We start from the raw sequence: 14541 nt of genomic DNA, 5'->3' as shown, positions 1-14541 counted from the left end.
AGCATTAAATCTCGCACTTTCTCGTCAGTCTGCACGAGAACATCCCATGTTAAACCAAAGCTGCAACCGCGAACGTTGAAAACACGAACAACGATTACTCAAAAAGGGAGATCGAGGTGTTACATTCGTAAAACTTTAAGCCGGTAAGAGATAGCCCACTTTTAGAAACGTTATCTTATTTTGTGTATGTCCATTTGTTTATCTAAGAGGTCTTACCGTGGACAAAGACCGTTTCCTGCGCAGCGTGCGAGTCAGTTGGTGAAGTCGTTCCTCTGTGTCAGTCACCCGTCATCGCATCATGCATCAACATCTCGAACTCAGTAGCGAGCCAGCAATAGTATTGCACTGTTTATGCACTGCTCACTGTCACTCACGACAAAATGCATTCTTTACAAACCTCACACCGCTTCCAATGTTTATAAACGTCCCCGATCATTTCTTCTAAAGCACAATCTGCTAACCTCCTGCTACAGTACGCAGAGAACAACTTTCTCACAGTCTCAGGCGATTTCGGGTAGTGGGGAAAGATGGGCACGTTTCACCACCCAAAATTGCCGAGATCAGTTGTGTGGTGGTACAAAACTACACGCAGCAAGCGACACTGTTGCCAGCAGATAGGTCAAGTAGAGGCCAATATGACATACCAAGATAGAAAATTTCTATTATTATTATTATTCCATGGCCAATTTCTTGTTAAAAATAGGCAGTATTCAATTTCCATTTCAGGTATTACTTGAACAATGCCAGAGCCAAACGAGTACAAACTGAATCAGTGTCCTGGTGATGGTATCTCAGCCGTCAAGTTTGGACCAAACACTTCACAATTCCTGCTTGTATCATCATGGGACTCAACAGTCAGATTGTATGACATCAGTGCCAACATAATGAGGACCAAATATACCCATAGTGATCCAGTGTTAGACTGCTGCTTTCATGTAAGTACACAAATCTAATCGGTGTAAAAATTGAGCTAGTATTGTTAAGACACTAATTTTTCAATACTGTTTCAGTGGAGCATAGAGAAGAGTGCTTAGTGAAAAGATGCGTTGCCGTTTGAGCAGTTTCTCCACTTTAGCATGTAAAATTCTAAAACCAATACAATATCCGGATGATTTTGCATACTGTTATGAATATTTTATCTTCTCATGAGATGTAAGATTTATGCTATAACCATGCATTAATCTCAATTATTATTTACAGGATCAAACACATACATACAGTGGCGGATTAGACCATAATTTGAAAATGTTCGACATCAATTCCAACACAGGTGAGCATCTTCATATTTCCATGCATTGCATGTCAACAATCAAGACACTGTAATAGAGTGACCATAGTTTTCAATAATTGCAAAGACAGTGGCATACAGATTGAGTTCCACTATCATTCATGTTTTACTTTCTCTTGGACTTTGTAAAGCTTTTAAGTTCAGTTGTTGAGCAAGTATGGCTGCACAAGTCATATGTTATCATAGTGTTGTTTGTGAAGCATGTGTGCAGAAAAATCTGTAATGCCCTATTGGTAGTTCCATCCAAAACATTGTGGACACTACACTTATCTGGATCAACATCAGTGAGACTGTATTAATCATTCAAAGCTTGTCTCGGTTCCTTCATATACAGAAACCACGGTTGGTAATCACGACGCACCGATTCGATGTGTTGAATTCTGTCCAGAAGTCAATGTCATTGTCACTGGTAGTTGGGATCAGACTGTCAAACTATGGGATCCCAGAACACCATGTAATGCAGGATCATTTTCACAACCAGATAAGGTAGGTCTGTCACAATTCAATGAATCTTAGATATCTGTCTTTGATCATTTGGTTCTATGTGATCATACAAATATGTTGGAAGTGCTTAGTTGGCTCAACTCACGAGCAAACTAAATTTAATCCTTAGTCCAGTGCTACGTCTGGTCTTTTTAGCCCAGACTGTATGAACATGACTGCTATCAAATAACCTAGTGATATCAACTTGTCATCCTCTAATTAAAAGGTGTACACACTGGCTGTATGTGGTGACAGACTTGTAGTTGGTACAGCAGGTCGCAAAGTCCTGGTATGGGATCTACGCAACATGGGTTATGTCCAACAGCGAAGAGAGTCTAGTTTAAAATACCAAACCAGGTGTATAAGATGTTTTCCCAACAAGCAAGGCTATGTTCTCAGTAGTATAGAAGGAAGAGTTGCTGTCGAGTACCTAGATCCAAGTCCTGAAGTTCAGAAGAAGAAGTATGCTTTCAAATGCCACAGACTCAAGGTATTTTATTAGATTCAGTCAACTTGTTTTTAGCTTCGAAAAAGAAAATATTATTGTATTGTTCTTTTGGGCAAAACTGATAATTAAAATGCAATATTTACAGTGTGAAACTTAGCACTTGCAAATGATCCTGCAGTTTTATTCTGACAAAGTCTACCTCAGCAAAATAATTGTTATGAAGCGCATTAGCTTGAACAATAAAATCTCTCTCATTCTCATCAAACATGCCCTTGTTTACCTTTTTGACAGGTTGATGGAGTGGAACGCATCTATCCTGTCAATGCTATATCATTCCATAGCAGTCATAATACATTTGCCAGTGGTGGTTCTGATGGCTTTGTCAATATCTGGGATGGCTTCAACAAGAAACGACTTTGCCAGTTCCACCGCTATCCTACAAGTATATCCTCACTGTCTTTCAGGTATGTATTCAGATATATCCTCAGAGTGCTCATGGCAAAAGCGCGTCCTTGAGCAACTGATATCTTCCAGACTAAGTCAGGGCTTGACAATTTTTTTCCAGTTCACTTGTCCGTCGGACAAGTGGATTTTCAATTTCACTTGTCCTCTCAAAATTTTACTTGTCCTCCATTTGTAATAATCAAGACCAAATACTTGCGACGAATTCCGTAGCGGCTTTCAGGGTTTTCTTATTTTGGTGATTTTCGCCGATGTTGACGCCGATTTTTCTCAAAAGTTTACATTGAAGTATGCCTGCGTACGGTCTGTGTGTTCCCGGCGTTATACGGCCTCCGCCAATAGAGACCGTACAACGCCGGGAACACACAGACCTGTACGCAGGGCTAACAAAACATTGAATTTGAAGGTACATATCTTACATCGGCTTCCCGTGTTTGGCAAGCATAAATGCTGTCGTAAAAAGATTGGTCAGTTTCTGTCTCTGGTCGTCGTCATTCGCTTCACGCATTGCGAGTGCATGCGATCGGGGTGTTGGCCCCGGGCTCAGCGGGACCCACAAAATTTCCACAATCATTGTCCCCGTCACTATCTCATCTGCGATGCGCCAAAAGTCCAAATGCGGTTGACTAAACCACGGTCCCTCCACAAAACTCGTGAGACCTGAACGCTTCAACGCGAAACATGTCGCATCCGTCAAGAAAAGCATTTCGCTTGGATTGGCCATGGGTAGTCTCTTCCTACCTCCATGGTTTGGCAATGGTGGGGTATTTGAGACACGACGTATAGAACATTTTTGGAATCGTCATATTTCAACCAAGGCCACAGTGCTTTCCATTTCGGAGATAACATCTACGGCGTTTTTCCTCATCATAATGCTTATGTTTAGATCTTTTGTCAGAAACATCGTTCTAATCATCACATCGAGTCGTCGATTCTCAGACGATCCCACTCACGCTGGCCCTCGTGGCGCCGTCGTAAATCATCACAACGTCGTTTCTCAGAGTTACACAATGCCCATCGTCGTAAACTACGCGCCTCTTTACGGCAACAGCTTTGCTTGATTTTTACGTAGGTCTGCGGAGCGGAAACTACGCTCTGGCTCGCGAAAATGCACAATGCCTTGTTTGCGTTAGTGGAAATATTACCGTAAAATACTCATATTTACAGCGATCACTCCACTAACTATCTGCCAACAATGTTCGTCTACCTCGCGAGGCAGCATAAATGATTTTGAAGTACTGCACGGTCGATCGCCGATAAGCAATATGATTGGGTTTTGCAATTTTTTACCTAATTTGTTGGGGCGGAGCAGTCAGCATACAACAAAGAAATGCTGTTTACGCCAAATTTTAAGCGACTTTTTTAATTGGAGGATGAAACAATTTCATGTCGATCATCGAAAAATTGCAACATTTTGTGAGTCGGCAAGTGAATCGCAGAAGAAATTGTATCTAAAAAAGTCAGTGATTGACATTTATTTTGTGTGAACGACAACGCAAATCGGGCGACACGTGCACAAACCGCAACTTAGGTTCGCGTTGATTGCGCCAGAAGTTGTATAAACAACTTGTCCGGCGGGCGACCAGATTTTATTTTTGACTTGCCCGAACGTAAATTTCACTTGTCCCGGGCGTCGGGCGATAGGAATTGTCAAGCCCTGACTAAGTTGTGGTGTTTGTGACAATACAGATACTTTATTCTACCTAGAGGGCGGTGCCATTTATCATGCAATGTTTCTGTCCACAGTGAAGAAAACTGATGTCCAAGCCAATCTCAGCTTGTGCCCTTCATACCTCCTTAATACAAATTACACTACCTTCCAACAATCAGTGTCAATGGTTCCCACAGCACAAGGCTATGATGATTGTTGTTGTTTCTTACAAGTCAAAAGTGCAGTCTGGCTGTACCTGGTACAATGAAGAAGTCAATAGACTACTCTCAACGAAGTGAAGTGTTTCTTAACGACTACAACTCTTAGAATGATCTGTTAGGACACTATTTCCAAAATACTGAGAACAGTGACCATGGACTATCGTTTGTTACTGGAATGAAAATTGACAACTTTTTTCAGAGACAAGTTCAAGGAAATAAGACGTGTATATCTTGTTCTGACTTGGTGTATCTAACTGACTGACTGACTTTGTCTGTTCTCCCTCCAGCCATGATGGGTCCGTCTTGGCCATAGCATCATCCTACATGTATGAACAAGGTGAACAGGAACACCCAGAAGACGCTGTCTACATCAGAAAAGTCACAGATCAGGAAACCAAACCAAAGTAATCAAGGCTTGTCAGCTGGTCACAAACTGAAATGTAGTTTTTCTACCCTTGCAACAAACTGCCAGAAATATGAACATTGATCCATGAGGGAGGTTCAAACAGGACATAGAGAGTGGTTGCATTGTGTTCCTGACTGTTATCAAATTACTCTTCGCTTGGAGCTCTTTCTTTATTCTCCTGATTGATTTAATTTTAATTTGTAGGTGGAAATTTGAATTTGCATAGGGGTAGTTATTGATTATATTAATGTCTCTGATTTTTGTAATATCTCAATATTATCATTTGAGCAATTGAATTGATGTAGAAACAGCATTATACCAGCAAGGAATAAATGTGTCAGATGCATTCTTCAACAAACACTCTTTCTTAATTAAACAACTTTTGTGTCTGTTACATTTTTGAATGATCTTTGCTGATGTTTTCAGTGTCATTTTGTACTTGATTGACATATCAGAAGTACATCAAATAGACTGTGATGTTTGTGATGAATTCTAGCATGCCAATGCTGAAGGCACAAGGTCCAAATGCCAACAACATGTCTCACATTTGCCCCAATGTCCAACATGAAGGGACTGTCTCAGATTGTCACGTAAATTCAAACAGCAAAATTTGATGGTTAAGGAGGGGATTTTAACTCCGTTCGATTATTGAACTTCGCTTTTGCACTCATCTTGGCAACCACATAGTTAATCAATTACACCATGGACCTGAAAAACAACTCCATGGTTATGCTGATTACTTAATGACTTCATAATGCCTTGGGCATATTATTGAAAGCTACAGCAAAGTGTTACATTTTACTTGATGGACAACATCAACACTTCCTTTGATTGAAGTTTTTGTTTAAGGGAGCTTGATCTCAATGAAAAAAATTTGGCTGTTGAACCTATGTGACAATCTGTGACAGTCGCTAAAGCAAAGTCAAACTGACATGTGCCTGTCAATAAATGACGGCATTGTTTTGGATATATTATTCGTAAAGCAATATGCCATAATAATTCACTGAAGATGCATACACTAGACTAAGTAGTGACTACAGTGTTATGAATGTACATGTATTAATGTTATCATGCGTGGACTCCAAACTTATTTGCTGTAAGATACGTTGTCTATAAACCTTTTTGTAGAATAAAATTTAGATGAAAATAATCTTTCATGTGTTTGCTCATATCTGATAAGTAGCCACTGTGTTTTCAGTGACTTTCTTGTAGTAGCACGAAGACAACAGTTTGTAGAATGGTGGTGACAATAAACAGTCATACATAACCTATTGGCTGCATTATGGTACACAAAAGCTTATCAGAGTTTCACAGTCCTAGAGGGCGCTAGACTCATGTGAAATAAAATTACTCAAGTGAGCCAGACACAAGCCTAGCACCCAGAACCATGTCCAGCCAAGCTCTATAGATGCAGGATCCCACTGCATTCAATATCCAATTAGATATTGCAGTAAACATTTATGATGTTAAAAGGAAGTTATTGACTCAAGTAACCAAATCGATAATATTGAATACAGTTGAATGCAAAATTGGGAAATTCCTCAAAGGAACATATTGAGGTAATGAGTTAAAAAAAATTTTTACAAGAAATCCTTGACACAGGATTATCATTCATAAAATACACAGTACATTCTCTGTTGAAAGGACTGTCAGTGAGTGAATGGCAGATGAACACTTCCACATTTCTTGGGAATATTCCATTGCTGTACTCAAAATGGACCTCTATGCAGGGAACAACTTGCAGTGTATCTTTCCTTATCACTACTGAAATAAATAATAGTTGAACTGCAATGAAGTGATTTCAGTGACTGTTAGGTGGCAAATTGAAGTAATTTTTGATCAAATCAGAATAAAAGGACCTAGATACTCCTGACATTTTGGTCAGATTACTGTTGGTTTCTCAAACAATAGTAAAGTCTACTAAAAATGTGAAGCCAGACAATCAGCTGGTTGTCACAGAGGCAAAATAGTGTTAGCCCCATCTCCCACTTGAAAATATCCCTGTTAGCATTGTCCTATACATTTACAACAAATCTTTATCAAAAGTTACATTTTGGGCCATTTCCATGGTTTTGACACAATCAATAGAATGGTACTGTGAGTTCTGTACAGCCAAGCCACAAATGTTGATTCTCTGAGTCAATCAAACCGATACAATCCTGCCAACAGTAACATACATTATCCATGGATACATTTATTTCTTCAGGCTTCAGAAAAATATACACACCTTGTAAGCAAGTAATTAAATTTAATTAAATTGGTCTATGATGGCCATGATATCATAATTTCACACTTTCAAGATTTCTTGGCTGATGTCTTCTGAGGGATCTTTATGGTGTCAAGTACAATTTGACATCTGATATTCTTGGTAAACCTTCACAATGTCACTACTTTTTGATCAACACGTAAAGAATGCACAGGAATGTGACTGGCTGGACTTTAAAGGTATACTGTCACCTCCCTTACGAAAATTTTTTTTTGTGGCATATGTCCCACTGTCTTGCGGCTTATAAGCTACACACAAAAAAGGCTGCCAGAACTTATTTTTCATTATGTGCCGATATGTGCCACTAGAGGCACTTAACAGGCACACAGAGACAATCAGTCAAATCTTTTGTGGCAGATATGCTAAAATATTTAAATAAACACAGTTTGAGCAAGATATTGCTCACTATAAGCCACAACATTGAGTTGACACTCCACTTGATCACGCATTCTTAGATGAGATATCCATTGACAGTGACACTACAGCTGGCACAGCGGGAAACCTTTGATTTTCAACAAATTGTGTGAAAAACTACCATTTGACTTTGATCGGTGCAATAAATCAATCACTGACTTTTATGTACGTTTTGCAAATGATTGGTTCTCACTGACAGCGTAACTGTTTCTACAGAAAAAAAGCTTTGCAAAATATTAACTCTGGCGAACCATATATCGACGTTAGCCCTGCGTACGATGCTGTGTGTTCCGCTACAGCTAATTGTGGTGAGCGGGGCGATTAGCTGTAGCGGATCGGAACACACAGCATCGTACGCAGGGCTAATATCGACGTATAATGAACTTATTTCACGTGCATATCTCCCTTGAAAAGACTAGTCTTTCAAAGAACTGCAACTCAAAAATAACGTATATCTTGTTCTTTTGTGTTTTCTTACGCCCTTTTCACACGCGGGTTTTAAATGAACTGCAAGTACGGAGTAGGTCTTGAAAGCGTACGTACGGCATGGAGGTACGTACGGTAAAGCTTTCCCAGCGTATAATAATGTACGCATAGTTTCATAGTGATCACGCTGGGCTTCAAAATACGGACGTGCGCGATGAAAGTCATCGTCGGGCAAAGTTTGTAAGTCACGAGACTGCTATGTCGGAGCCGTTTTTGTAGAGTTTTGTGTTGATCTAGAAAGGTTATTCCCATGTATTTGTGTCGTTTTGGTTTTCAAACGCAAGCTCGAAGTCGCATGCAGCTTAGCTCGCTCGAGATCGATCAAGCTGCTTGCTGAAACAATGCGTGGGTCAGAACAGACTTTGAACCCGGAACTCTAGAATCACGCCTGATGATGTCATATATCATGTGAAGACTTCTTTATGATTGGTCAGATTGTTGTAGATCATGTGAACATTTCTTTATGGGTGCGTTTGGGCGTACCGTTCTCGTCAGGAGAACATCCGACGAGGGCGAGCTTCCGATAGCTGTTCTTGTTCTTGACGACCAAACGACACAGCCTCGCTTTGGCAGAACTTGGTACAAATGTGATTATAGTCACGGCAACAGACAACTTTCACGAAGGAAATCCTGTTTCGCTATATTTTAATCATCGTTCATACATCAGCTTTACCAAAATATTACGTTGAAGACGTTTGTTGTACATTTGTACAACAGTTTACTCTCAAAAATTTTCGACAACTCTCCAAAAACGAAAAAACATCAAATGTTTGGAAAGATTAAACTTGTAATAATAATTCACCCATCTCGACTTGTATCCTGAGACGTTTTTCATACAATAGCAACATAGCACTGACATTTTCATTTCGCGCGGCTGGTTTCCGCCATCTTGTTCTCGTCTGCTCCCGGATCAGACCAGGGTTGTGTTCTTCGTTCTCGGAACGAAGATCGGCTATTTCCGGAAATGTAGCGAAGAGAATCGAGCGCGCTCGGCACATCCGAGCACCGTTCTCGTGTCGAGAACAGTGCGCCCAAACGCACCCTATGATTGGTCAGATTGCCAAAAGGTCATGGGTCAAATCCTGAGCGGCAAATTAAATCTGATATGCACTGGTAGGCCGTTAGGACGTTTGAGCGAGGAGTATATCGTCGCCGTTTTTTCGCTCTGATTTTTGTACAGTTTAGCGTAAAATTACCGTAGGACATTATCATTCAGGGTACGTAAAGGTTAGCTATGAATTTAAAACCAACAAACAGCGTTTGCGATGCGTTGATGGCCCTTGGATGACCGATTCTGAGACCGAGATATCGTCCCGAAGAACAACGGTCACGGACACACCCATAGTTTGATCGAAGAGCTACAGATCGTTTAAAAATTCGGTAAGTAATTTCAACACCACGAGTTGTCTCTATAATTTTCGCAGTTTTCACTGTCTTTGGTCGTGCTATATTGATGTTGTTCTTGGCGAACCCTGTTCAAGTATGCCAAATGAACGTACGGTATTGGCAAAAATAATATACCGGTAGTTAATCATGGAGGTTGGTAGCCCTACGCGTACGATGCTGTGTGTTCCGCTACAGTTAATCGCCCCGCTCACCACAGCCCTGCAAAGACCCGTAGCGTAGGTAGGGTCGGTGACTTCAAATCCATTTTGGGACTTGATGCAAAAAGCCAAATTACTGCCGAAATTCAGCGTTCTTGGGCCCAAGTCGTATCCCTGCCTACCTCAGCTACTCGATCGCTTCCAAAAATGCCAGTCTTTTATTCACTTCTCGTAAATAACCGTCGATGTCGGCAACTCTCGCTAGCCTTGCGTACGATGCTGTGTGTTAGCTGTAGCGGCCAACACACAGCATCGTCCGCATTTTTAGATTACGCTTTTGAAAATTACGAATGCAAGAACGACGAAAATACAACTTAGTGGGCTAACTGCTAGTAGTGTAACAATGAATACCAATAGGCATATCCACGACTCAGAGTACAAGCTGCAAAAACAGCAATGTATGCAACATTGATAAAATTTGTCCGCATTTCAAGCTGCGTGTCCGATATTGCGCGCGTACAGCTACGGTATATTTAGTAACAAACCTGTAACCGTGCACTGCGCTATTATAAAGGGATACTTTTTGTTTTAAAACAATTTATGAGTCAGTTTTCCATTTACATTTCTTCTGTTTGAGATGTGCTGAAACTCAATCACCGCTGGTCAATAGTTGTAGTTTGGAGTGGTGTGTCACAAGTAAATAGTGAAAATGAGGCTGAAAAGCAATGATTTGGTAATCACAATAACATAATGTATAGATATGTCATGAGTTTGTATCATTGGTAAATTATTTAATATTAATTATTATAATTTCTTTCAAGCACATGAATGCTCTTTTCCGTGAATTTTTGTATTAAATATATTATAAGGGTAGTCGACAAAATACAAGCAATTTCACTTTGCACATGTAATAATATCCTTGTCTGTTATTTATCATTTTTATTCTCAGTGTATGGGCAAAGGCCATGAAGCTGAACAGACCAATGGATCAAGGATCAACAGGAACATTCAATCTGAAGTTTCAGAACAAGATCGTAAACATTAGGATGGCATCGAAAACAACTTTGGATAATGTGAAAATCAAATGCAGACTTTTAGACGTGTTCTGTTATGTTTTTCACATGAACCTCATTAGATTATTGAATTTTGATTTTATTTTAATTTCTTAGTGGTCCAGCCTAGTGTACCAACATCATTGTTTTACATATCAAAATAAACAATGGGGTATTATCGTGAAGATATGTGGTAAGTGTTTTTTTTTGTTTGCATATGTGAGTAGGCGGTTTAAAAGGCAGTAGCTGTAACTTAATTTTTATGCAGTATTTTTATACTGTTATGTGTCTTGATTTTTGCCTATTTTGCCAAGTGAGTAAAGTGAAAAGTTACCTCAACGCACAAAAGTTAAAAGAGCAACATCATAAGTTACAGCTACTGTCCCTTAAAACAAAATGAAGATGTGAAGTGTATGGTAATCTCCTGGCTAGTATAAAACAGGTAGGTACAAATGCAGGTATGGTTGGGGAGGGGGGGTAGCGCAGGAAGCATGCATAGCAGCATTTTACCATGAAACCTTTTACCCCACCATTTTTTGTGGCATATTGTCTGCAATCACAGCGGCTTCTATGCCGCTAAAAGCCCCATCCCATTTTTTTGCGGCATATCGTCTGCAATCACAGCGGCCTGTATGCCGCAAAACTGTGCCAGAACAGATCTTTGCATGATAAAATATGAATAACCTGCTTATAAGCCACAAACAGTTGCAGCTTGGTATCCACAACTATTGTGGGTTAGCATGCACAACTATGTGCCAGAAGCCATATTTTTTCGTAAGGGCTGTTCCAATTGTGCCACAGTTACCATGGAAAGAGAAAATCTAACCAATCATTGATTTTAAGCGACTGGCCGCTTTTTAAAAACAGCGCCCTCACATGGGAATTTTGAATACTAAGGAACGCCCCTTTGACCATATAAGGGCATATTTAGATTACTGGTGACTGTATACCTTTAAAATACCAGTATGTTAGAAAACTCCTTAATTCTGCAAACATTGAAAATGTCCACAAGAATAAAGTTCTGTCTCTTGGATTTCACTTTCTGAAGAATCATACAAAGTTGTCTTGATGGGGAGAGCAGTCAAGTGATCAGAAGTGAAATGGCTGTCAAATTTACAGCATAGGAAACAGGTGTGTAAATACTGCATTGTCAGGTACAGCAAATTTTGAAAATTTTTAGCTCAAACATGTGAGACTCATAAATGCAGGGTGAAGAATCATAGCCAAGAAGTCATGAGAGTCAACCAGCACATTTCAGTGAATTCTATGCTTTCTTTGAAGTCTTGAAAAGTTTTTATTTCAGAAAATTCACAAATTACAACTATTCTCCATGAATTATTTAGAACCAGGCATGACGTGACGTACAAGTACTGAACAAAACAAACTAACAGGAAGCCCAGATTTGACAATGTAAATGTACTATCAATACCTGCTGCTGTTTCAATTTCAAAGCATTTTTCCTACGACAGATGAATTAACTTGTACATTTCACAGAAATGAACAGAGTGGAAATTGCATACACCTTCTCAAGATAGTCTTTTTGGAACCAAAAACTACCATAAAAGTTAGTTTTGAGTTCAAAAGAAACTATTAAATCTCAATGTCACTTTGGCAACTACAAAGAAGGATTTGAAGCTATAGAGTGGCCTTTACCAAAACACATTCAGTTTAATTCATTTATAACACTGAAAAAACATCAATTATCAGCTCAAAAGCTATCTCAGCAGATACAGCTCATTGAAAATATCACATTCTTCTTCATATTCAATAAAATACATACTGCATCAATAAATTTCACATCAGATTTGCATCTCCCATACATCTCTGCTGGACTAGCAGTAACACATTCACAAACAAACGCTGGTACTCATACAGGGGACATAAGAGCAACCCACCACATCTCTATGGCTTATTAACTTTGCAACTACACTTTCCATCATTCTTCTAAGCCACAACATCAAATTTTTCACAAGGAACTGCATATTTACATATTGAGCATTGTATCACAAAGATTACACTTTTCAGAAATTGATCAAACATTGAAAGGGAAAGAGTTGAAGCTAGCAGAAGAGTTTATATTTATGAGACTAACTTATGATGATACACGATAGGGCATTTAGTATGATTCCTTTTCACAGGAAAACAGAACTCATTTTGGATATTTTGACTCTGTCTCTTTGATCCGTAGATCTTGGATAGTGCAGATCTAACAAATTTTACAGTAAAGACTGGCATGACAGTATCAAATGAAGCCCTGCATCCGCAAATGATTTGGTATAGAAGTGCTGCACGGACCTGAAAATGGCCTTCTCTGGAGTGTACTGAAAGTATCCACAATTTTTTAGTTACTGATGCAATACTTTCCAATAAAGAAGAATCCCTCAAATGAAGTATTTGATTTTGATCTGCAAAACAGACTAAACCTGGAATTCGAATCCACCATGATACAAACAGAACCATGTGCACAATGCAAGTCGCGTTTGCACATGTGCGTTTGTTTGTACCGTCATCATGTGATCCATGCATTGGGCGTATTGACATTGCATGTCATTTTATTCCAGAGTAGAACCATTGCTATTGGAAGATGGCTTATATCAATCACATTGTGTGCAACTCACATGACTATGGCTTCAAATTCATGAGTTTTTGAACTGTGCACAACTACCTTTCAAATGTACATTTCAATTTGGATACATCACTAATTTCGATATCACATGTTCAAATATCAGTCAAACAAACTGTAGTAAAAAAAATAGCACTGAGTTAGTCTAATCACATTTTAGTTCATAACTACTTGTCCCATCTACAAGCCATTTCTTCTCAACAGTTTTTGAATTTAGTGTAGTTTGCCTGTTCATTAAAAGATACAAGATTATCTAAAACTATATACTAGTATGTTTCTTTTTCAATATTAAAAGTCATGTTCTTTTTTGTCCCAAATATATCACAAAAATACTTATCAAGGTCTGTTGTTTCACGTTTTCTACTTAAAAAACTCTGTTGATACCACTGACCACCATGGTTAGAAAATGGCAAAAAGCAGCTGAAGCAATATAAAGAACTATTTTTCCTTACTGCACAAGCTGATGTATACATGAAGTGATAGAGGATCAGAAATCTTTTCCTGCTGTAATACCCAAAATTTCACATAATGACAAAATTTACATAGATTACTAATGCCATTCCTGAAGAAGGAAGTTTCACCTTGAACCACATGAGGGCACTATTCACCTGGGATATTGCACATCTCAAGGTATGAGAGGGCAATAGTAACTAAATTACATTGTATCACATGAAATGACAGGGCAATAATCACCTGGAATGCTGCACCTGACAATATGAGAGGAAAATAACTAGTGAGCACATTGTATCTCATGACAGGGCAACTATGACCAAGACATTTGAACTTGCTGACACTAATGAGCAATAATCAACTATGACACCGAATCTCAATACATGAAGAGGCAAAGATGCACAAAGACATAGCACCATATGACTTGTGAAGGCAATAATCACGCACCTAGGACACAATGCCAAGATATCATATGGTAATTACATAGGACAAATTGAACCTTATGATATGATAGGGCAATATTGATTAAGGAGCAGTAATAATTACCTGGGACATGGTACAGAAGGCTATTAGTAAGCAAGTTGTCAAGACAGCTAGCTGCACGTTTCAAAACACATGAGGGCACTAAACATTCATAACTGAACAAGGCAATGATCACCGTACATAGCAGCACCTTGCCAAGCTGAAATGATATCAATAATAAATGAGAGAGTTATAGAATTTTGGACAAGGGATTGAAGGAAAGTT

General features: G+C 39.1%; 1 protein-coding gene across 1 annotated transcript; it reads left to right on the top strand.

Moving 5' to 3' along the window:
- The first annotated feature begins 11 nt into the window (after positions 1-11).
- LOC139120655 (mitotic checkpoint protein BUB3-like) lies at positions 12-6109 on the top strand. Its single transcript, XM_070685181.1, has 7 exons — positions 12-143; positions 727-935; positions 1201-1270; positions 1623-1774; positions 1998-2261; positions 2511-2683; positions 4841-6109. Exons 2-7 carry the CDS (start codon positions 741-743, stop codon positions 4959-4961), a joined length of 975 nt encoding a protein of 324 aa, XP_070541282.1. The 5' UTR covers positions 12-143; positions 727-740; the 3' UTR covers positions 4962-6109.
- Positions 6110-14541: the final 8432 nt, after the last annotated feature.

Source organism: Ptychodera flava, chromosome 20 (assembly GCF_041260155.1).
Source record: "Ptychodera flava strain L36383 chromosome 20, AS_Pfla_20210202, whole genome shotgun sequence".
Taxonomy (NCBI): Eukaryota; Metazoa; Hemichordata; class Enteropneusta; family Ptychoderidae; genus Ptychodera; species Ptychodera flava.
The sequence above is the reverse complement of the archived record's forward strand: the minus strand, read 5'-3'. Positions and strand labels throughout refer to the sequence as shown.

What these genes read in the sequence shown, in the direction of transcription:
- LOC139120655 (XM_070685181.1), top strand. Translation starts at nt 741, where the DNA reads ATGCCAGAGCCAAACGAGTACAAACTGAATCAGTGTCCTGGTGATGGT. An exon ending in TGTTAGACTGCTGCTTTCAT is followed by an intron (nt 936 to 1,200) that starts GTAAGTACACAA and finishes TATTATTTACAG; the next exon opens with GATCAAACACATACATACAG. An exon ending in CGACATCAATTCCAACACAG is followed by an intron (nt 1,271 to 1,622) that starts GTGAGCATCTTC and finishes CTTCATATACAG; the next exon opens with AAACCACGGTTGGTAATCAC.